General features: G+C 52.9%; 1 protein-coding gene across 1 annotated transcript in view; it reads right to left on the reverse strand.

Moving 5' to 3' along the window:
* LOC147661033 (mediator of RNA polymerase II transcription subunit 13-like) overlaps positions 1–23,931 on the reverse strand; it is a gene marked incomplete at its 5' end in the record, with an annotated part of 150,415 nt that overhangs the window by 15,681 nt on the left and 110,803 nt on the right. The window contains one exon of the mRNA XM_086951380.1: positions 20,463–21,394. Within this exon, the coding sequence (XP_086807506.1) occupies positions 20,463–21,394 (932 nt within the window). The remainder of the gene's footprint in view (positions 1–20,462; positions 21,395–23,931) is intronic.

The raw sequence follows: 23,931 nt of genomic DNA on the forward strand, positions 1-23,931 counted from the left end.
ATGATTGGTTGTAAGTCAACCTTATAGACCAGCTATCCTAGTAGCATGGATACGAGCAGTCTAAGGCTAAAGACTCGAGAGGGCGTGTTAAGCCAGCTGTTTACCACACATATACCCCTTGAATACCCAGTGAAAGGACACCACACAAGTGTTATGAAAATAAACAGTTATTTATTAAAGATCACAACAGCCCTGTACTCTTTATGAGGACAGGGTACTAAGCACAAACCAAAACTCTTACAAAAATACTTAAGTTAGCACAGTATATACAAATGCCCGAGGGGCACGGAAAACCATATACTCTGAAAGTGGAATGTGAAATTCCTAGCAGGTAAGTACAGTACTAATAGCTTTTGGAATCGCTAGGACTTGACTAGGGAATCGTTAGATTACGACTAGGAGGCCTAGGGGACTCGGGTGCAGTGTGTGCACTCTCACGCGAGATGCGGACAAAAGTCTATGGTAGCTAGGAAATAGAAAGTTAGTGTTCTCGGGCGAACCCGACCTGGTAGGGAGAAAACGAAAGTAGATTCTGACCCTTGGATAGTGAGGCTATGCTGGGGCACCGAAATGCCGAAGTTACCTAGCCCAGGGGCTGCAGCTGCATAGGTCTGAAAAGACGTCGGGAATCCTCGTAGACGGACCAGGAGCCGGAAGAAAAGATGCTGGCCGGTGACCAGTGGAGAAAGTTCAGTTGGATCCAAGCCTGGATCTCGAAGATAGATGACACCTGAAAGCAGAGGGGACCAAGTTCGAGACTACTAGCCAGTAGTCAGTGGGCACCAGGAGGGCACCGGATGGTAGCCACCTCGACAAGGTGAGTGGGTGACGCTGTAGCTCGAAGATCTCACGGACCAGGAGGCGTTGTCGGCGACCAGGATGGAGGATCGAGCTGTCCCACGAAGATAGAAGCTGTCGGCGTCGCTGGACCCAGGATTGGGCAACAAAGCCTTGGCAAATTCAAGCCCACGCGGTGGACCTAAAATGGCGTCTGGAGTGGACCAGGAGGGTCCGGGGTGCCTCTCTCGAAGAAGGAAGCAAGGGCCAGCCTGGAGCAACCAGACCAGCAGCAGAGATGTCGTCGGGCGTCGTTCGGAAGGCCACAAGCCAGCCGGCTAGTAGCCAAACAACGCGGTGCACAGCAAACAGCAGAAGGGCCCCACGCAGATCGTGGAGATGCAGGGAGGCTGACCTTGGGTGCTGGAGCTGCGCAGGGTCGGGGCTTCTCGGACCCCAAAGCACTCACCAGTGGAGGACACGGTGGGCTTGCAGTAAAGATGTCGTGCAGTCTTGGCGATCGTCGGTCCCTCGAGGTCTCGTCGCACTCACGGTTCTCAGCTTTGCTGTAGAGGTGAGTAGAGGTCAGAGGTGCCAGGGAAGCCGGGTCTCGTCGAGCTGGGTCGTCGGATTCGTGATGAAGGACTTGCAGCAGACCGCAGTGTTCTTTAGGATGGTGCCAGCTTGATGCAGGGTGACTACTCCTTAGCCACAAGGGAGAATCTTGAAGAAGAAATCGTGAAGTCCTTTCGAAGAAAGTGGTATCTTGATTCCAAAGATGTTCTAATTTGAACAGGGGGCCCGCTCCTATCTTTATACTAAAAAAGGGGGCTGACCCGGTGACTAGGTCCTGCCTATGGGTGGGACCAGGAGGGGGTGGTTACACCCCTCTCCCCTGCCGGACTTCCCCAGGCCAGGGGCTGGTGTGCCCCTGGAACTGGTTCTGACTGGCCTATGCGTAGTGAGCACCGGGGTGCCACTCAGCAGTCACCTTCCTGAAAAGCCCTGCCTACCCAGGATACACAAAACCATGTCTGGGACGGTGCTAGCACCGCCCCGGACAGGAAACCCTTTGTCCAGGCCTCCCTCGCTGGAAGGACTCCCAGCAGCCGGAGGTCAGACTCGTGTCTGTGGTGGCAGCATCCATTTTGTGGAGCTGAGGCTTTGCTTAACTTTAACCGGGGTTCACAGTTACATACATGTCGTGTCCCTCTAGAAGGGTGGAATGCTAACCCCGTCGCCAGAATTGGCGAGGGGTTAGTATTCCAATTCGTATGACACCTTACTCGACATGTTTTGATAAAGCAGTACCAAAGATAGCATTTAACCGCGAGGATTATAATGCACTTAAGAGTATATGGTATGCGATATCATGGAACAGCTATTAGGACTTGATTCCGCACGCTGCAGACAGGCTCAGCTCATGCCAGAGCACCATCTCACACGATTCCAAGCACTCTGCCTTCAGGATTGTTAAGGCCTGCCATAGGAGTGACTGATAGGAATCTGTGTGTCCATTTTAGGGTTAGGTATAGGTATACTACACCTACAGCAAAGGGTGATTACACGACTTTGCCCCAGCTGTCATGCAGCCAGTTGTGTCAAATTTAGGAGGCCAGCCAGGGGTGGCATAATACATGCTGCAGCCCCTGGCAGCCCTGGGTACACCCATGCCCTGAGTTACAGGGTCTGATAGGGTGGCCCAGTACCAATTGGAAATGTACCTAGGGTACATGGAATCCATTTTAAAGAGAGAGCAGTAGGCCTGGGGTCCTGATTGGCAGGGTCCCAGGTCGACTATGTCCAAAACCAGCTAAAACACAGGGCAAAAAGTTGGGGGCAACCATAGTCAGGATGTACCTTCCTACACACTGTAGGTGGGAAAACCGAAGGGAAAAACAAGTGAGGAAGAGAGGTGTGCCCATCCATGCCAACTCCACCCCTCAGGTGGGGATGGTGAGGTTAAGCTGAACTCTTAGTCCCCATCATCTTGCAGATGGGGGGCCCAGCCAACCAGAGTGAGGCATACGCGCCCCTCCCACAGGAGGGTGGCACAATAGGGGGTGTTTCCACCCCAAGGAAGGAATCCATTGGTTCCAACCTTTACTTATTTGTAATGCCCCAAAAGCACAAGTTACTACTTGTGTAATGATATATCTGTAAGAGGAATTAGTTAGTTGTAGATTCCTTACCTTAGAATATCCCCAGGTGTCAGACTGGATCCGGAAACTTTTTGCGTAGCAATACCCCTGCGCGTCGGTAGGCGTCGTCCGCGGCTCCGCGGCCATCGTCGGCGTCGTTAGCGCTGGAATGACGTCGCCTGAGTACTTAGACGCCGCCCATGCGCGATGACGTCAGTTCCGATACACCGCTTTTCCGTGCCAGATACGCAGAGCCATGATAGAACCAACACTGGTGCCAAGAAACTAGGGCCCTGAAAAGGGATGACCTTAACCCTAGGTATCGGTTCGCAGAACGGGGAAGCTGGGTGGGTCGCTAAGGAATCTATCGCTAACTAATGTCTTACAGATATATCATTACACAAGTAGTAACTAGTGCATCTGAAAGAGACACGTTAGTGATAGACTCCTTACCTTAGAATAAATACCCCAGCAATACCAACCCCGGTGGTGGGTCTGCGAACCAATAATCACACCAGAAAGTCCTGGAAGACGGAACGGCAAAAGAAGCCATCCCTCCGGACTTGGCTGTCCAGGCAGTAGTGTCTTGCAAACGTGTGCAGGGAGGCCCACGTAGCTGCCTGGCAAATGTCCTGCAAGGGCACTCCTCGGCCCAGAGCAGTTGTAGTCGCCGTGGCACGAGTAGAATGAGCCCGCAATCCAGCAGGGGGCTCCTTTTTGGCCATGGAGTAACATGCCTGGATACATAAGATGATCCACAGCGAGAAGGTCCTCTTGTGCACCGCCTTTCCCTTCCTAGCGCCCACGTAACCAACGAAGAGTTGGTAATCCACCCGGAATTGGCGTGTGCGATCTAGATAATAAGAGCTCACGTTTTGGGTCCAGACGGTGGAGCCTCTCTTCCTCTTTCGAGGGATGCGGAGGCGGAAAGAAGGTGGGCAGAGTAATGGACTGCCTGGTGTGGAAGGCCGTGACAACCTTGGGCAAGAAGGAAGGTCTTGTTCGCAACACAACCTTGTCTGGATGAACAGAGAGGAAAGGAGGTGTAGAAGAAAGAGCCTGGAGCTCACTAACTCTCCCGGCAGAGGTGATGGCAACCAGGAAAGCAGTCTTCATTGTAAGAAGACTGAGAGGACAGTTATGGAGCGGCTCAAAGGGAGCACACATTAGGTAAGTAAGCACAAGATTCAAGTCCCACTGGGGCATCACGAAGGGAACAGGAGGGAACATGTGTGTGATGCCCTTCAGAAATCTATTTACAATGGGGGACTTGAATAAGGAAGGCTGATCAGGTAGCCGTAAGAAGGCGGAAAGAGCAGAAAGGTACCCCTTAAGAGTGCCCAGAGCAGAGCCCTGCTGGGCAAGAGAAAGAAGAAAGAGGAGAACCTCAGAAAGGGGTGCAGAGAGTGGGTCCACAGCCTTTTCTGTGCACCATGCCACAAATCTGTTCCACCTGCAGGCGTATACCGACTTTGTGGAGGGACGCCTGTCTGCCAGAATGATATCACAGACTTCGGGAGGCAAGTCAAATGGCCTCAACTGCCGCCGCTCAATCTCCAAGGTTGTAGGTGGAGACGGGACAGGTTCGGGTGCAGAACCGTCCCCTGCTGCTGCGACAGAAGGTCCTCCCGAAGAGGCATACGAATCGGGGGATCGACTGACATGCTGAGTAGCTCGGGATACCAGTATCTTCATGCCCAGTCCGGAGCCAAAAGGATAACCTGGGCCTGGTCGCGCCTGATCTTCTTCAGCACTCTGGGCAGAAGTGGTATAGGCGGAAAGGCGTACAATAGACCGCAACTCCACTCGCGACGAAAAGCGTCTCCGAGCGAGTGTCGCCTTGGAAATTCCAAAGCGCAGAACTGATGACATTGCGCGTTCTCTTTGGTGGTGAATAGATCTAACCAAGGCTCTCCCCATTGCTGAAAGAGGCCATGCGCCACGTCAGAGTTAAGACGCCATTCATGATCCATCATGGACCGACGGCTGAGTTCGTCCGCTCTGGCATTAAGAGAGCCTGCCAGGTGTTGAACCACCAGGGTCAAGCCCTGATGTTCCAGCCACTGCCAGAGGTGCAGAGCCTCCTGGCATAGGGTCCACGACCCCACCCCGCCCTGTTTGTTGCAGTACCACATGGCGGTGGTGTTGTCCGTGAACACCTGCACTACCACTCCCTTGGACAGAGGGGAGGAATGCTTTCAGTGCTAGACGAATCGCCCGCAGCACCAAAAAGGTTGATATGGAGCCGGGACTCCGCTGGAGACCAGAGGCCTCTGATCTCCGCCTCTCCCATGTGGCCTCCCCAGCCCTGGAGGGACGCGTCCGTCACAACCATGTGCTCTTGGTGGGGTAGGGAGAGGGATCTGCCACTGACCCAATCGCGGTCCGTGAGCCACCACTGCAGTGGTTTCGCAGTGCCCTCCGAGATCAAGACATGATCGGACAAGTTGCCCTGATGCTGGGCCCACTGAAACTTCAGGTCCCACTGCAGAGCCCGCATCCACCACCGGGCGTGATGCACCAGAAGGATTCAGGAGGCCATCAGCCCTAGAAGCCGCAGTGTTAACCTGACCGAGACTCGGGATAAAGGCTGAAAGATTGGGATCAGAGCCTGTATATCCCAAACCCGCTGCTCGAGTGGGTAAACCCGAAACTGCGCTGAGTCGATAACCGCTCCGATGAAGAGCAGCTTCTGAGAGGGACACAGGTGCGACTTTGGCACGTTGATGGAGAACCCCAGCAAGTGCAGGAGGTCGGCCGTAGTCTGGAGGTGGGGTGACGACTGTCTGGGGCGAGCCTGCCTTTAACAACCAGTCGTCGAGGTAGGGGGAAGACTGACACCCCAAACCTGCGCAGATGAGCTGCGACCACCGCCATCACCTTCGTGAACACCCGTGGGGCGCTGGTAAGGCCGAAGGGGAGCACAGTAAACTGAAAGTGCTCGTGGCCTACCGCGAACCGCAGGTAACTCCGGTGGGCCGGCAGGACGGGGATGTGAAAATAAGTTTCCTGCAAGTCCAACGCTACCAGCCAGTCTCCAGAGTCTAGGGCAGCTAAGACCTGAGCCAAAGTCAGCATCTTGAACTTCTCCTTCCGGAGGATGCCATTGACGTTCCGCAGGTCCAAGATAGGGCGTAGGCCTCCTTTGCCCTTCTTGGGTACCAGAAAGTAGTGGGAGTAACAACCACATCCTACTTCTGGCCCAGGAACGCGCTCGATGGCCCCCTTGGCCAGGAGGGCCGTGACTTCCTCTTGCAGAAGTTGCAAGTGATCCCTCGACACGCGGTGGAATTGAAGTGGCATGGCTGGAGGGGTCGCCTCGAAGGGGAGGGAGTAGCCTCTTCAGACGATTTGCAACACCCACCTGTCCGACGTGACAGTGCGCCAGTGGGAGAGGTGATGGCGAACCCTGCCTCCCACAGGCGTCACATGGGCCTGAAAACTTGGACTAGGAAGGTTTTGAGGCGGGTGCTGCGGAGGGAGGTGTGGACTGGCCTCACCGTTGTCCCCAACCGCCGCCACGGCGGTTTCCACGGCCGCCACCGTGCTGTTGAACATTCTGCAGTGCGTGGCTGGCAGCATGTGTGGGGGCGCCCCTTCCTTGGCCACGAAAGGAGCAAAAGGCACCCGATTGCTGGTGTGTGGCCGAGAGGCCCAAGGACTTGGCCGTAGCCGTGGAGTCCTTAAAACGCTCAAGCGCATGGTCTGCCTTGTCGCCAAAGAGGCGACGGCCATCAAACGGCATGTCCAGAAGTGTGGCCTGGACATCGGCTGAAAAGTTGGCGGACCTCAACCAGGCGTGGCGTCGAACCGCCACCGTCGTTGCCATTGCCCTGCCCAGTGAGTCCGTGGTATCCAGCCCACACCGGATGGAATATCGCGCTGCATCTCTGCCCTCCACAAGGGTTTGGGAGAGTTTAGCCCGGACCTCCTCCGGACATTGTGACAGCACGACGGCGACCGCGTCCCACAGGGTGTGGGTGTAGCGGGCCAAGAGACAGGCGGTATTGACAGACCGCAGCCCTAAGCTTAGGGACGAGAACACCTTCTTCCCGAACTGCTCATATCTCTTGGATTCCCGATTGGGCGGAGCCGACGGGAATGCGGTCTGGGAAGTGGAGGCCTGGATAACCAGACTCTCGGGGGTGGGATCGGTGGACAAAAAGCAAGGGTCGCCCGGGGCGGTAGCGTCTGGCCACGTTCCTATCCACAGGAGGGCCTGTGACGGGCTTGGACCAAGTGCCCACAAGAACGTCATATAAGGCCTCATTGAACGGCAGAAGAGGCTCGCTGGAGCTGGTCTGCGGTTTGAGGACCTCAGTGAGGAGGTTAGTCCTCACAGCCGCGACGGTGAGCTCAAGGTTTAGGGCCTTTGCCGCCCTCGTCAACACTACACTATAAGTAGACCCCCTCCTCCGAAGGCACGGTCGGAGGGGAAACAAATCCAGTGTCTGGCGAAGTGTCAATACCACTGGCCTCCCCAAGCTCATATGTCCAGTCCTCTTGAAACTAGCACTCCAGTGCCAGAGGGTCCTCAGACCCCTCCCAATCTCTCTTGTCACCCGTTTCCTGTAAAACAGGATTAACAGACGGGGCCTCCTCATGGAAATAAAAATCCTTAAAGGCCGTCGGAAGCGGCGCCGTTCCGGCGCCAGAGTCAGACCGAAGGGAACATTGGGGACGGCATCCACAGTGGGCGCCGGGGGCGACACCCGTGGGGCCGGCGCGGTGAGGTAGACGACCCGGATCCGGAAGCAGATCCGATGAGGTCCTGCGGCGCCGGGACCGAAGTCGCAGGCGACGTCGGGGCCGAAGCAGCCGACGGAGTTGGGGCCGAAGCGCCCGACCCGCTAGGGCCTCCAGCCGGGACCGTTGGGCCCGGAGGCGCCACAGAACCAGACTGATGAGGGAGGGACCTCATCGCAAAGCGGTACCGCTCGATCTCATCGGGCGTCGCGCTGTGCCCAGGGACCCGAGGGTGTGGGGCAGGCGGCGACGCTTGCGACTCCCTCGGAGCCGCGTGGGCGTTGTCGCCCGAACCCCCGGCCGCATCATGCGAGCGTCTGGGTGGGTCGGAGGAACGAGGACGTCTCTCCGACCTCACATGCCTCTTACCTGAGGACTTGGATCCTGACGACCGATGTCCACTCCCGGAGCTGCGATGACTCCGACCCTGCGACCAGTCCCTCAACCTCCCGTGGGACCGGGACCAGGACCTGGAACGGCGCGGGCCGACTGCCGGAGCTCGAGTCGCTTGCGGGACCGCTCCCGCCTAGCTTTAGACGTCAGGGCCCGGCGGTCGTCGTGGTCGAGGCCTAAACACTTTAGGCACCAGCGATGGGGGTCCGTAACGGACATCAGTCGGTCGCACTTCGAACAGGGTTTAAACCCGGGCATCCCTACCGGCACCGATAAAGTCGAAGACTCGAAGAAAGAAATTATCAAAAAGATAAAAAAGTTTAGTCAAAAAATGACAAGGGGTAGAGCTTCTCCGGATCTGCGCTAGCTGGCGCGGAAAAAAGAAGAACTGACGTCAGCGCGCATGGGCAGCGTCTAAGTACTTCGACGACGTCATTCCGGCGCTAACGACGCCGACGACGGACGTGGAGCCACGGACGACACCTACCGACGCGCAGGGGTATTGCTACGCAAAAATTTCCGGATCCAGTCTGACGCCTGGGGAAATTCTAAGGTAAGGAATCTATCACTAACGTGTCTCTTTCAGATTCTAGTATTTAGGGGGCACCCCGAACCTTGCCTCCTGAGACAAGAAACAAGAAGATGAAAAGAAGGACCAAACAGCAGTGCCGAAGCTAACAAGACGCCAGTCCCCACCTCGAACATGCCGAAGCGAAACTCTGGTGTGTCCTGCAGTCAGCAGTCTCAAGAACCCTGAGGGCCTGCCCTGCCTTCAAAAGAAAAGATTCTGTCTACAGTGAACACTGGATTTGTTCACCAACAGAGTCCAGGTCCTGCACCCGATGCCCACATCCTGAGTTAGAGTGGCCCAACACCACGAGGAGGTCTCCTAGGCGATCCTGACCCTAGATCCGGCGATCCAGACCCTAAATCCAGTGACCCTTTACCTGCCTAAAGCATACTCCTGTAGCCTCAAACCGGAAGGTCCCCCATTCAACCAGGAGCTGGTACGATCCAACCCTAAAAGGCACCACTACACCAGACACCCCGAGGCCTTGAGTGGCCCAACCAACTGTGGCCTAACACCCAGCATGCCAACTTGCCTCTCCAAGTGGTGGTCGCACCCAGAAGACCTTTTTCCACAAGCCTGCAGTGTGTTTGCAAACGGGAGACTCCCTATTGAAAGCTACAGGGCACCGGACGCCAAAACACTCTATACCCGGCCGCCCCAGTGTCACTGAGGGTGCACATTTTGAGCTGGCTTGAACCCCCATTTGCCCGGAGCTTAAGTCTAGGAGCTTTGTACCCACAACCAAGTGGCCTGCTTGTCAGCAGCCACCAACCGGAGGCCCCCTATCCCCCATTGTATAACACTGGGCTCAGCACTATGCACTAGAACGCCCTAGTGCCACGGAGGGTGTAACAAGAGTGCATCCTTGACCCTGGGGGACCCCTGAATCTACCCCCAGAATCTCAACCCCCATTACCAAATACTTACCTTAAAACCGATAACACTATTTTCCTCCATAGGATAACATTGCCTGTTTTTCTTGGAAAAGTTTTCAAGTGTGGAGTTTGAAAACCTAAAGAAATTCTTTAAAATTGTACTGTTTAACAAAAATTATTTTACTTACCTTTTTACAGGAAATGTCCCAGAGTAGTAACTAGGTATACTACTCTGTGTGAGAAAAGTAATCCAAAAAGTAACTTACAAAAAAGTAGTTTACCGAAAAGCCCATTCGTCTATGTACTGTATTTACAAAGTATTGCATTTCTATGCAACCATACCGTAAGTCAAAAAAGTGCATATGCTATTACAATGCAAACTGTTTACAAACAGCATTACTACTGTAAAGTGTTTATTGCTTACCTGTGCCAGGCTTGCTTGGTTCTAGAAAATAAAATAACTAAAATAAACATTTTATTTTATCGGGGGGGGCGTGGCTTGGCGGGCGAAGATGGCGGTCGCAGCCTTGTAGAGCTCCCGCCGGCCCGGACATAATCTGCTCATTTATCCTGGCCCCCGAGCCCGCAGCTGGTACCTTGTGAGTGGCATCGGTTCAGGAGAGTGTCCTGCTTTCTCCGGTGTCTTGATCCCGCGATTCCATCTCTTCTGGGACCCTGAGGCGACGGCGGCGACGTGCGGCCTAGTGACTGGCTGTGAACCGGGGACCTCGATTTTCAGGACGCCGGGTGGCGGTTGCAGGCACGCTGCTGGAGGTGGCATCGGCGGCGCGGATTTCGGCCCGGCCTGGCAGCTTCAGTTGCCCACGGATCGCGGAGGTGCCCTGTATTCCTGTGCTGTGCCTTGGGAGGACACTTGCAAGCGACACGGCGTGGTGGAGGCCTGCCCCGCCCTTGTGAAGCCGGGGCCTCGAGTTTCGCGACACCGAGACTGCTCTGGCCTGGAGGCTGCCCCTGTCACTCTTCCCTTTGAGGACACCGGTACCGACGTTCCAACCCGGGGCCTGAGGCCTCCTGCGCCCATAGCTGCGGATTTGCTCCCGAGGGTCTGCTGAGAATCGTCGCGGGTGGTGTCCGCCCCGCCCAAGGAGAGGACCCGTTGAGCCTGAGAGCGGCCATGACCAGGGCTGGTGGCGGAGGCCCGCCTAAGCATGGCCCTATTGATAAATTTACGGGGCCAAGTGGTGGCTCCGGGGCACCTGGCGGCGGCGGGTCAGGGCCGGACAATGCAACCATCCTTGCTGCCATCACCCAATCCCGGGACATGCTTGATGCTAAAATCAGGGCAGTGGGAGCGGACGTTACACTGCTGCGCCAGGACCTCCGCAATGCAGTGGAACGGATCACTGAGACCGAATCTCGAATCTCGGTGACCGAAACAGACATTAGCGCACTGAAGAAAAGTATGGCGGAGGTGGAGTGCATCCAAAAGACTCTCGCGGCCCGGGTGGAGGATGCCGAAGGGCGCGCGCGGAGGAACAACCTCCGCTTTATTGGTTTTCCGGAGCGGTGTGAGAAGGATGGCATGGAGCGGTTTCTGACCCGATGGCTGGAGAGCTGGCTCCCCGAAGGGGCACTGTCCGCGTGCTTCGTGATCGAGCGAGCGCACAGGGCCTTGACTCAGCGGCCGCCGGAGGGTGAGCGTCCTCGGCCTGTTATAGCTCGGCTTTTGAACTACCACGACCGCGATGTCATACTGCGGGAGGCGAGGAACAAGGGTTCGCTCACCTATGAAAATCACAACATTATGATCTTCCCGGACTATACGAAAATGGTGCAGCAGCAGAGACAGTCTTTTGTGGCCGCCAAAGCCAAGTTGCAGGACCTGAAGCTCCAGTACTCTCTTCTGTACCCGGCCCGCCTGCAGGTGGTGTACCAGTCCCGGACACATTTCTTTGATACGCCCGAGGAGGTATTTCGTTGGACCGACGAAGCAGTGAGACTCAGGCCGCACGCCCAACCGGGGCTGGACCCGGGCGGGTCCCAGGGATCGTCGCCGGAGCGGACAAACCGCCCAAACCGAAAAGGATGACATCGGAGGTCCAGATCGCGCAAACAGTCAGCCTCCGCTAGTGCAACGCAGACCAGTGGCACGAGGGACTCTGAACATTCCGATGCTGGCAGCTGAACTTTGGTGGGGCCTGGACCCTAGTTCTGTCTGGTAATGTGTTGCCCTACTTTGTGATGGATCGGCTGGTGAGACTGTTGTATTGGGACTTCGTCCATGCCAGTCTGTATACGCCTGAGACACTCTAAGGCAATGGGTGGGAATGCTGTGGGGCTCGGGAGGCGGCTTCTATGGGCCTTAGACCCTCACGAGTTGTGGGTGTTGTTGGGGGGGGTGGTGAGTGCGTGATGACCAGGGTGTTGGGATCCATTGGTATGGCGGGCCCTAGGTCCTCTGTTTGGGACCTGGGTCTCTCCATGCCGGGAGATACTTCAATGTTCTATGGAGTATAGGGGTGGGGGGAGCGGGGCGAGGGGGGGTGTTGCTCTGTTGTTGATGTTTGGGGGGTTCGGGTCAGGGGTGGACTGGTGGGTGTTGGGGCTGGGGGGGTGGGACCACACGTGTATATTGCTGCTGGATCGAGTGGATGGTGGGGTGCACCGGGGTGGCGCGGAGGGCCTGATGGAGGGGACTGTTTTGATGATGGCTGATTGTACGACTGTCTCCTAATAAGGCCATTCGTATTGTAACATGGAATACTTGATAAAATCAAACGTGGTGCTGTGTTGCGCTGGGGGAAACGGGAGGCTGTAGATGTGCTGTTGCTTCAGGAGACCCATATGTTGGGCTCCAAGGTCCTTAGCCTCCAGAGATTTGGCTTCCAGCAAGTGTACCATGCAGGCTTCGCGAGGGGCTCGCGAGGGGTAGCTATATTGGTTCATCGCAGGGTGGCGTATGTGCATGAAAAGCAATGGATTGACCCTCAGGGCCGCTATGTTTTCATTAAGGGGCTGATGGGTGCCGCGCCGGTGGTCTTTGGTAGCGTCTATGCCCCCCCTCCCATGCAGTGGGCCCTGTCCGAGAGACTGTTTACGTTATGGGGTGAAATCCCAGATGTGTTAACTGTGGTTGGGGGCGATTGGAACGAGGTTATGGATGTGGGCTCGGACCGCCAGAGACGGATGCCTGTTGTTGTGGATCCCTCCCCTGCAGCCGCACACTCTAGGTTGCGTGCAACGGCGGATAGCTTGGGCTGGGTCGATGTGTGGCGCCACTTTCATCCTGCTGCGCGTGAATTCACGTATGTGTCGGCGGTGCATGGTTCCCTCGAGACTTTACTACCTTTTTGTGCCTGGTGCCTGTTTGAGCCGTGTGAGGGACGCTGCGATACTCCCTAGAGGTCTGTCTGATCACTCCCCAGTTGTGGCTACTATAGACCTCCCCTCGAAGCGACAGCCGTTTCGTTGGCGGATGTCTTCGTGGCATCTACAGCAGCCCGAGTATGTGCATCACTTGCGTGAAGCGATTGATAACTATTGGCGAGATAACCTTGTGGGTGATGTGGATGCAATGGTGGTGTGGGAGGCGCTGAAGCCCACAATACGGGGCGTTGATATCGCTTGGTGTGCAGCTGCACGGCGGAAGCGTCGGGAGGCCATTACGGCCGCCGCCGCTCGAGTGAAGGAGTTGGAACAGCGTGGCCGGGATGGGGGTGGCGAGGACGAGGTACAGCAGCTCTTGCAGGCGCAGCAATCCTACGCCTCGGTCCTATATGACGAGGCCAGGCAGGCGTGGCTCGCCAGGCAGGCGTGGCTCGCCACGCGTAGCAGGATTTATCAATGGGGCGACAAGTCCTGTACGATGCTTCACAGGTTGTGTCAGGCGACCTTCCAGCCTCTCACATTGCCGGGTCTCACGGCAGAAGACGGTTCGGTAGTGACGGACCCGGCCATACTTGCCGCTAGCTTTGCCCATTATTATGAGACGCAGTACGCCTCCCGGGATCACCTAGAGACAGAGGAGATTTCCACCTATATTGATGACCTGCTGCCGCAGGCCGTCTCCGATGAAACTAGAACTGCGCTAGACGTCCTGCTCACTGCTGAGGAGCTCGGGGAGGCTCTGGGACAGCTGAATACGGGGAAGGCACCGGGCCCCAGCGGCTACCCGTGCGAATTCTACAAAAAGTTCCACCTCCAGCTGGGGCCTCAGTACAGGCGCGCGCTGGAGGCGGCACGGGCCCAGGGGGAACTGCCGCCCGATTGGCGCCATGCCGAGATCGTAGTTTTCCTGAAACCGGGCAGGGCGCCGGACAGGCATGGCTCGTACCGACCCATTTCTCTTTTAAATATCGAGGCCAAAATTCTGGCTAAGGCCTTGGCGAACCGACTGCTGCCCCTTATTACGGACCTGGTCCATCCTGACCAGGCCGGATTCATGCCCCGTAGGGCCACTCGCCATAATATTCGGCGGGCGCAGGCGGCGGTTGACGCCATGGGCGCTCGGGATGAGCAGGCGGGGCTCCTACTGGCGGATATGGACAGGGCCTTCGACTTTGTGAGTTGGGCATACCTGTTTACACTATTGGCCCGCCTTAACCTTGGCCCGGTGTTCCTGTCGTACTTGTGATTGCTATACACCAACGTCACGGCCTCAGTCCGAGTGGCCGGGGCCACTTCCGGGCGTTTTCGAATTGGTCGGGTCACTCGGCAGGGTTGCCCACTGTCCCCGTACCTGTTCGCCCTTGCAATGGAACCCCTGGCGTCCCGAGTGCGGGCTGATGCCCAGCTGCGCGGGTTTGTCTGGAATGACGACCTGGTGGATAGGATCGCACTCTATGCGGACGATGTTCTTTTCTTTCTCACCGACCTACAGCGCTCGGGTCCCCGGGTTCTGGAAGTCATGCGCGTGTTTGGCGAGATCTCCGGCCTTCGACTCAACCTTCATAAATCGACCCTGTGGGTGCTGGGCGGCGGAGTCGTGACTGACCCCTGGGCTGCGGGACTGCGGGTGACGACGGATGGTCTGAAGTACCTTGGCATATTTCTATCGGAGTCGCGCGTCGTGGCTTGGGGTCGTGGCGTCCTGCCAGTGTGGGAACGGGTCCAGGCCGATGTCAAGACTTGGTCCAGAATGCCACTTACCATCTTTGGAAGATCGGCCATCTTCAAAATGGTGGCGCTTCCGCGTCTGCTATATCAACTTCAGAATTTCCCGTACCCTATCGGCCCACCGTGGTTTCGTCAGATCAATTCTGTGCTGGGTCGATTCCTGTGGGCTGGCGGTGCGGCCAGGGTGGCGTTGAAAACGTGCTTCTTATCTACTTATTGTGGTGGACTGGCCACCTCTGACCTCCTCTCCTACTACCAGGCTTCCCAACTGCTTATTCTTAATGACTGGTGGTACAGTGATAGGGGGGACCCGGCGTATGCCTTGGAACGGTCGCTTATGGGTGACAATACACTCCACACCAATCTGTATTCAGCTCGCCTGCGTCGCGTACTGCCGTCGGTTACCAGAGTGGTCTTCGCTGTGTGGAGGCAGGCCCTACGCCGCATGGGCTGGTGGGGCAAGTTAACGGCCGAGACGCCGCTCTGGCACAATGGTCTGCTCCCGGAGCTGGCGGCCCTGGCCGGTTTTGAAGGTTGGGAAGCAATAGGTATCACGTTACTGGGCCAAGTCATGTCCGGCACTACCCTTAAATCGTTCGAGGAACTCCGCACAGAGTTCCAGATGCCTCAGTCCCAGTTTTTCCGCTACTTGCAGCTGCGCCATGCCCTCACCCCGGGCATTGCCAACCTAGGCTCTTTGCCGGAGTTCAGCCCGGTCGAGGCAAAGGTATTTATGGGGGATCTGGGGGACAGAAAGGTTTCCCGGATATACCAGACGCTGGTCATTCATTGCTCCTCTACCCTACACTCTCTTCGGGCGGCATGGGAGGTGGACGTTGGCCCTCTTGATGAGGACGATTGGAGGGAGGCGCTAGAATCCCCACGTGGAACCGCCATTGCTGTACGACTCCGACTCATTCAATTTAAATACTTGCATCGGGCCTACTATACCCGTGAACAATTGTGGAGAGCTGGGTTGATTGCATCCTCGGAATGTTTGTGCTGTGGGGCGGTGCCTGGGTCCCTGATACATACTGTGTGGTCGTGTGGTCGGCTGTCTGGTTTCTGGAGGGGTGTGTGGAGTTGTCTGTCCGAGGTCTTGGGCTGGGACCTTCCCCGCACTCATCGGCTGGGATTATTGCACGTCATGGATGGCATCGGTGGGAACATACATAAGCGCCATCTGCTGCTTTTGGGGCTTGTTGTCGCCAAGCGGGACCTGGCCCGAGCGTGGAAGGCGGTGAGGGCCCCCCCCTGTCTGCGTGGAAAGCTGGGCTGGACTACTTCATGGGCCTGGAAAGGCCTATCTTTGAGGCGAGGGGCTGCCCGAGCAAACACTACAAAATTTGGAAGCGATGGGCCGACTACCGGGGCCTGTCACTGGATCCCCCAGCGGAGCGAGAGGAGGACATTTGATGGCAAAGACATTGTTGGCCCGAGTCTGCGACGCTCCAGTCGCGCTGCACCTACACCTTTTATTCTATTGCTGTGTGTACACGGGTGGATGGGGGGTGGGGGGAGTTTGGGTGTTGGGGGGGGGGGGGTCGGGGTTGGGGGGTAGGGTGGGTTGGGGGGTGGTTTTTTGTATACTGAGCCTATTCTTAAGACCTGCTTGGACATTTGCTACCTATGTGATATATTGTACTGATATCGTTGTGGTGATCTCCGGTCTTGGGTGTGCCACATTTTTATTGCTCATTTGCTCAATAAAATTGGTTGTGAAAAAAAAATAAACATTTTATACAGAAACAATTGGTATGTAGTCTTTGAGTGTGTGAATTCATTTGCTGACTGAGTGTGTACAACAAATGCTTAATACTGTCCTCTGATACTGCCTTACTGCTCGACCACACTACCACAAATAGAGAGAGGTGCTATCTAACTTGACCTCTGTCTACCTTGGGGGTTCCACTGGACTCTGTGCACACTACACCTCACTTTGGTATAGTATATACAGAGCCAGCTTTCTACACAGACTTCTTGTTGCATCTTGCTGAGAAGGTCAGCAAAGTTGTTGTCTGTTCCCAGAACGTACTCCACTAACAGATTGACTTTGCATTGGAGACCCCAGCTCCAAATGCTCTGAACTAACTGAGGCTTGGGGAGATAGGGTGGCGCCCTATTTTTTAAAGGTAATACATGGCTGTCATGTTGTCCGTTCAAATGAGAACGGCATTGCCCATCAGGTGAGGTCAGAAAGCCTGCAATGCTAGGTGAACGGCTAAAAGTTCCTGGTAGTTTGTGGCAGCCCTGGTGTTTGGTCTCCTACTGGAAATGGACAGTAAGATCCTGTAGGTGTGCACCCCATCACATAAGGGAGGCATCGGTTGTGATGGTACTCTTCAAAACTGGGTCTAGAAAAAGTCATCCCGGCAACAGATTGATGGTGTTCCACCAGTGCAGAGTGTGAGTGTGGCGGGCAACCAACACTAGATTGTCCCTATGATCATCCTCTTGAGACCATTGTTGCCCCAGGAACTCATGCAAAAGCATGTGTAGTCTAGTATGGGGTACTATGGGGAAGGATGGGGGTGACAACTGTCACCCTGTGGTGCTTCCCCTCAAGATCCTCTAATCTAAACAGGTCAAGGGTGATCTCTAAGCCCCTACACAACATCTCTAGATCATGAGCTCAAAGGTCTCCGAATGTTTTTTTGGAGCAGACAGAGCAGCAAGCATTGCAAGCAGCCTCTGTGCCCTCAGACAAAAAGACACAAATTTCAGACCTAATGGAAGTTCGGTAAGAGGATACTTTGTGTGGCAGCAAAGACAATAGTAGAATGGCATCCGTTCAATTGTCAAGACATGGTGAAGAGGCCTGTCCAGGAGTAGCCCCTAAAAGACAAGGCCATGGAGGGCCCGCTATCACCCCGAACTCAGCAGGAGTGGCTCACAGACTAGAGACAGAAAGTAATGGGGACGTAATCAATTATAATATACAGAGGGAGGGAACCCGTGTGGACCAAAAAGAGCACTGCATCAGGGTTGAACCAGAGCACGGGATACATGTTCGAACTAGACAGTGGAAAGAAAACAATCATACAATGGAGTCTTTGACCATGTGCATTACCAGCAAGAGGAGGAGTCAAAGTACCTTATGCATCGAAAGACATCATAGAAAATCTTGCACACATCCGGGTCCAACAACAGATGGCAGGATTATGCACAGAATGTGTATCTAAAGCCACAAATGCTTGAAATTTGTATTTCTTGATTTTTCCCTCTTTGTACACAAACAGGCAAAAATACCTGACAGTAGTTTTTGTGCAGGAAGGTTAAATTTCAAGGTGGTCCAAATGATGTGAATTCGAGACTAGGATATCATTTTTTGATAACCTAAAGTCCCGTTTTAAATTACATTTTGTACACAGAGCTGTAGCTAGAGAACCATGGGCTTTGATGCAAGCAAGGCAAATTATCACCTTGTCCCCATGGTAAGGTAGAAAGCAATGGCCATAATGGGCGTGCAATGGGACCCTGTTAACAGTGGGGCACTGTGCCACTGCGCCTGCTGCACTACTGATAGTTCTGTTTCTTTGTAGGAAAAGATAAGAATTTGTAACACTAACAACTCATCCTGATGCACTGTTCCGAAGGCATTCCTGTAATCGTCTGTTTGCATAGCACACTGTTACAGTAAAAACTCTTTCAAAGGTCAACAGACAAAAAAGCCTTAATGCAAAGCCCTATGACAACAGGTGTAGATACATTTCGTCTTATTTCTGCTTATATTTCAAAAACCTGTGACCTGATAAATGGGCTTTATTTCACCTGTAGCGGGGCTTTAACCAACTGATCCATCTTAAAATTCGATTTTAGTAGCACTATGGAAAAACTGCCATGTGTCAGTGACAGCGTGGGCTGCTGATGGAAACATGAATATATGTGAGTATGAATGGTAAATGTGAACGAGAGCCTGTGTCATTGTGTACTTCTAGACAACTGTATACTGTACTATTGCACTTATAACACAAAATGGGGACTTAAAAAAAATATATACATACACAAAAACACACACACAGACACAGGAGAAATACAAAGTAAAATGTTAAACGTTTCTTATAACATTAACGCTTACATTTCTCTCATTTAAAAGTGGTGCATTTAAAAATAGTTGTTCCCAGCGGACGGTAGAAGGGCTACCACTTACATAATATAAAATATGTTCCCATTGAAATAAAATTAAATAAGCTACTATCCTTTTCATTTCTTTAAACCACCTCAATCGTGGTGTAGAGGCAAGCGCTGGTGTAAGAACTGATCCTCTAGATACTAGACTTCGAGATCAGAATTTTCTTTAGAATTTTAGGATCTACTGTTCACTAATCTACACATTCAACAATTCAACTCCTTGATGTCCAACATGAGATCCTCTTCAAATACAAATTGTAAATCCTACTAAATGGATTTATAGCAAATTAAAAAGTCCCAGAGTAAAATTTTAACTTCATACCATTTTAAGAGTAATTCCGCTCACCCGTTTCTATATCTAAGAGCAAACCCTTCCTATGGGAATTAATGTGGGAAATTACTCTTTAGCGACAACTCTATTCCCCTTGATTCTTGGCCCTACCTTTATGGATCTGCACAAAACATTCCAACTAAGAGCCAAAAGATCTGAACTTTTTTTTCAGAAACTAAATATATATGTGCATGCACACAAGTAGAGATGCTGAACTAATTATAGGGATGCATTGTATAGTTTAACTGGAATTCGTGTTTCGGCTTTTGAGCAGTTTTGAAAGGTTAAGTAATTTTGTGTACATATCAAACTGACTGCATTTATTAACTGTTCAGAAGCAATTTGTATTTAAATTGTCTTGGCTTTTTGTCTTCATTTCAGCCTTCAACAAGAATCTGCAAAGCGTTCGGTCTCGCATTAGATAAATTTAGAGCTATTGGCATTGCAAATAAGAATGTTTGCTAGAACCTTCACAAAAAATATCCTAGCAGTGGCATAACTAATAAAAGAAAATCCATGAAGCAAATAAAGGGTGCAGTACCTTTGCCTAATATTAGCTGTACCTGTGGACTATAAGCAATACGAGGTACTTTGCCCCGCAATAAAGAAGAATACAACTCATCCCCAGGACTGGGTCCAGGCCCATCTTATTTATTCCCAAGCAACAGGGCGCGCTGACACATAAGAAGCACGGAAGAGCGTAGCCTGCTGAGGCTATTGTCTTGCTCAAATTTGCTGAAATCCACAATGCACACAGTGAAATTCCAGCACGCAGGATAGATGAAAATATATCGCTGTACAGGCGCAAGAAAAGACTGCAGAAAGCCATTCACCTAACGCTGCACTTTAGTTTCAGATGTTAAAGCGCTGTGTGCAGTGATTGCTAATAAGTTAAGAAATAAAAAAGAAATGTGTTGGCCGCCTGTGCAGCATGTTGAGTCTGCTTCAGCAAGACATTAACTAAATAGTGCCCACTAACTATAATTAAAACCTAGAGAATAAGGACACATGTAAACGGGGCTGTCATCACTGTAGGTAACAGAAGTGGAGGTGCTAAGGAGGGACTACAAAGCCTATTCTCCAATCAAAAGCCATTATTTACACAGAACAGTAAAAGGAGCCAAATGAAAGAATGGGCTGAAAATGGGCGGAGCTCAAAGTCCATACTTGAATACAGCATGTACCGAAGATACAACACAGGCGCTGCTAGGCGAGACCTAAAAATGAAATTATGTTTGTGTAATACATGTTGACTGGACTGGGAATATTGAATCCAGATCATTAAAGACATAACCTAACTTGAATGACTGAAACATTCCACTAAGAAACTTGTCTAATTTAAACATTCAAGTCAACATATATAAATCCGTGAACAACGTATATATAATTGGTAAATACTGCAAACAAAATGAAAAACTCACCATTTCTTTTAGACCAATGATGCAGGCAGGTACTTTTCACAAGTGCTTCATCAACTTTGCCCCCAGACATGTTGTCCATAAACTGGCGACCATGTTCTAATGCAAGGTAGCAGTCATTACTGCAATCCTTCTCCTCCACACGAACCAGACTGCTCATTGTACTGCCCTTAGGATAGGGCTCAAGATCTGCAGCTCCAAATGGAGAAAATAAATTAGTGCACTGGTCCTGTAGCAGCAGGATTAACTCATCTGGGAGTCTTGCAGGATCTTTTGATCCTCCAGAGCCATGATCAACTACAGCTGCACGAAGAGCTTCAAAGCGTTTCTCTGCTTCCTTGCCAAAATCTGTATTTCGTCCTATGATCTCCAACTCGTCCTCTAGGAACAGGCCCGAACCATTACCAAATTTTCTATTCATTACTGCACTAAAGCCACAGGTGCACCTGTACTGAACTTCTTGAGTTGGATCTGGAATGTAAACACCAACGTCTGCACCTTTGATGTTCATGTTGCAGACACAGATGCAACAACTGTCAAAATTGCAGTCTTTGAACAGATTCATTACAGATTCCGAAAGAATAAGGTTCACGTATAGACTATGAGCTTCAGGGATTGAGGGAACAGTTGCTGGTTCAACAGAATTGAGTGGTCTGCATGTTGATGGCGTTGACGCTGGAGAATACAAATCTGAATTCTCGTATTTAACAGATCCCTGAGCACTTGCAGGCCCACCAGCTCCCCTTGGGGTGCGAGGTGTCCTGGGAGTCCGGGGAGTAGGAGCAGAAAAGCGAGGGGTCGCTGGAGAAGGAGTAATGCCTGGTCCACCATTGCTGGGAGGTGCACTGTTCGACATTCCAAAGGGAGTATGGGTTTGAGGAGTGTAGGTCTGAACATACTCCTGATCAAGAGCACTTCCAACACTAGGAATGTTCCTGAAATGAAAGGTTATAAAAAAGAAACGTTAAGCATGTTTTATTACATAAGATCAATTTGAAAATAAACTTATGAGGAGGCTAAACATCTTTAAGAATGCATGCAAGAAGTCATGGTTGCCATAATATGGTCTCACGCTCAGACTCGCAGTGAAGCACAAGTTACTACTTGTGTAACGATATATCTGTAAGAGGCATTAGTTTGTGATAGATTCCTTACATTAGAATATCCCCAGGCATCAGACTGGATCCGGAAATTTTATGCGTAGCAATACCCCTGCGCTCAGTAGGCGTCGTGAACGGCTCCGTGTCAGTCATCGGCAGCGCCGGAATGACGTCGTTGGAGTACTTGGATGCCGCCCATGCGCGCTGACGTCAGTTCTGATACACAGCTTTTCTGCGCCAGATACGCAGAGCCATGATAGAACCAACACTGGTACCAAGAAACTAGGGCCCTGAAAGGGGATGACCTTAACCCGCTGAACGGAGAGGATGGGAGGGTCGGTAAGGAATCTATCACTAACTAATGTCTCTTACAGATATATCGTTACACAAGTAGTAACTTGTGCATATGAAAGAGACACTTAAGTGATAGATTCCTTACCTTAGAATAGATACCCCAGCAATACCAACACCGGTGGTGGGTCTGCGAACCAATAATCACACCAGAAAGTCCTGGAGGACGGAACGGCCAAAGAAGCCATCCCTCCGGACTTGGCTGTCCAGGCAGTAGTGTCTTGCAAGCGTGTGCAGCGAGGCCAACGTAGCTGCCTGGCAAATGTCCTGCAAGAGCACTCCTCGGCCCAGAGCAGTTGTAGTCACCGTGGCCCGGGTAGAATGAGCCCGAAATCCAGCAGGGGGCTCCTTTTTGGCCATGGAGTAACATGCCTGGATACATAAGATGATCCACCGCGAGATGGTCCTCTTGTGCACCGCCTTTCCCTTCTTAGCGCCCATGTAACCAACGAAGAGTTGGTCATCCACCCGGAACTGGCGTGTGCGATCTAGATAATAAGAGAGCGCACGTTTTGGGTCTAGACGGTGGAGCCTCTCTTCCTCTTTTGAGGGATGTGGAGGCGGAGAGAAGGTGGGCAGAGTAATGGACTGCCCGATGTGGAAGGCCGTGACAACCTTGGGAAAGAAGGAAGGTCTTGTTCGCAACCCAACCTTGTCCGGATGAACAGAGAGGAAAGGCGGTGTAGAAGAAAGAGACTGGAGCTCACTCACTCTCCTGGCAGAGGTGATGGCAACCAGGAAAGCAGTCTTCAGAGTAAGAAGACAGAGAGGACAGTTATGGAGCGGCTCAAAGGGAGCACACATTAGGTAAGCAAGCACAAGATTCAAGTCCCACTGGGGCATCACGAAAGGAACAGGAAGAAGCATGTGTGTGATGCCCTTCAAAAATCTATTTACAATGGGGGACTTGAATAAGGAAGGCTGATCAGGTAGCCGTAAGAAGGCGGATAGAGCAAAAAGGTACCTTTTAAGAGTGCCCAGAGCAGAGCCCTGCTGAGCAAGAGAAAGAAGAAAGAGGAGAACCTCAGAAAGGGGTGCAGAGAGTGGGTCAACAGCCTTTGCTGTGCACCATGCCACAAATCTTTTCCACCTGCAGGCGTATACCGACTTTGTGGAGGGACGCCTGGCTGCCAGAATGATATCGCAGACTTCGGGAGGCAAGTCAAATGGCATCAACTGCCGCCACTTAATCTCCAAGCTTGTAGGTGGAGGCTGGACAGGTTCGGGTGCAGAACCGTCCCCTGCTGCTGCGACAGAAGGTCCTCCCGAAGAGGCAGACGAATCGGGGGATCGACTGACCTGCTGAGTAGCTCGGGATACCAGTATCTTCGTGCCCAGTCCGGAGCCGCAAGGATAACCTGGGCCCGGTCGCGCCTGATGATCTTCAGCACTCTGGGCAGAAGTGGTATAGGCGGAAAGGCGTACAATAGGCCGCAACTCCACTCGCGACAAAAAGAGTCTCCAAGCGAGTGCCGCCTTGGAAATGCCAACGCGCAGAAATGATGACATTGCGCATTCTCTTCTGTGGCGAATAGATCTAACCAAGGCTCTCCCCATTGCTGAAAGAGGCCTTGCGCCACGTCAGAGTTCAGACGCCATTCGTGATCCATCATGCACCGACGACTGAGTTTGTCCGCCCTGGCATTCAGAGAGCCTGCCAGGTGTTGAACCACCAGGGTCACGCCCTGATGTTCCACCCACTGCCAGAGGCGCAGAGCCTCCTGGCAAAGGGTCCACGACCCCACCCCACCCTGTTTGTTGCAGTATCAGATGGCGGTTGTGTTGTCCGCTAACACCTGCACTACACTCCCCCGGACAGAGGGGAGGAATGCCTTCAGTGCTAGACGAAATCGCCCGCAGCTCCAAAAGGTTGATATGGAGCCGGGACTCGGCCGGAGACCAGAGGCCTCCCCAGCCCTGGAGGGACGCGTCCGTCACAACCACGTGCTCTGGGTGTGGTAGGGAGAGGGATCTGCCACTGACCCAATCGCGGTCTGTGAGCCACCACTGCAGTTGTCTCG

Source organism: Lissotriton vulgaris, unplaced genomic scaffold (genome assembly GCF_964263255.1).
Source record: "Lissotriton vulgaris unplaced genomic scaffold, aLisVul1.2 SCAFFOLD_2982, whole genome shotgun sequence".
Taxonomy (NCBI): domain Eukaryota; kingdom Metazoa; phylum Chordata; class Amphibia; order Caudata; family Salamandridae; genus Lissotriton; species Lissotriton vulgaris.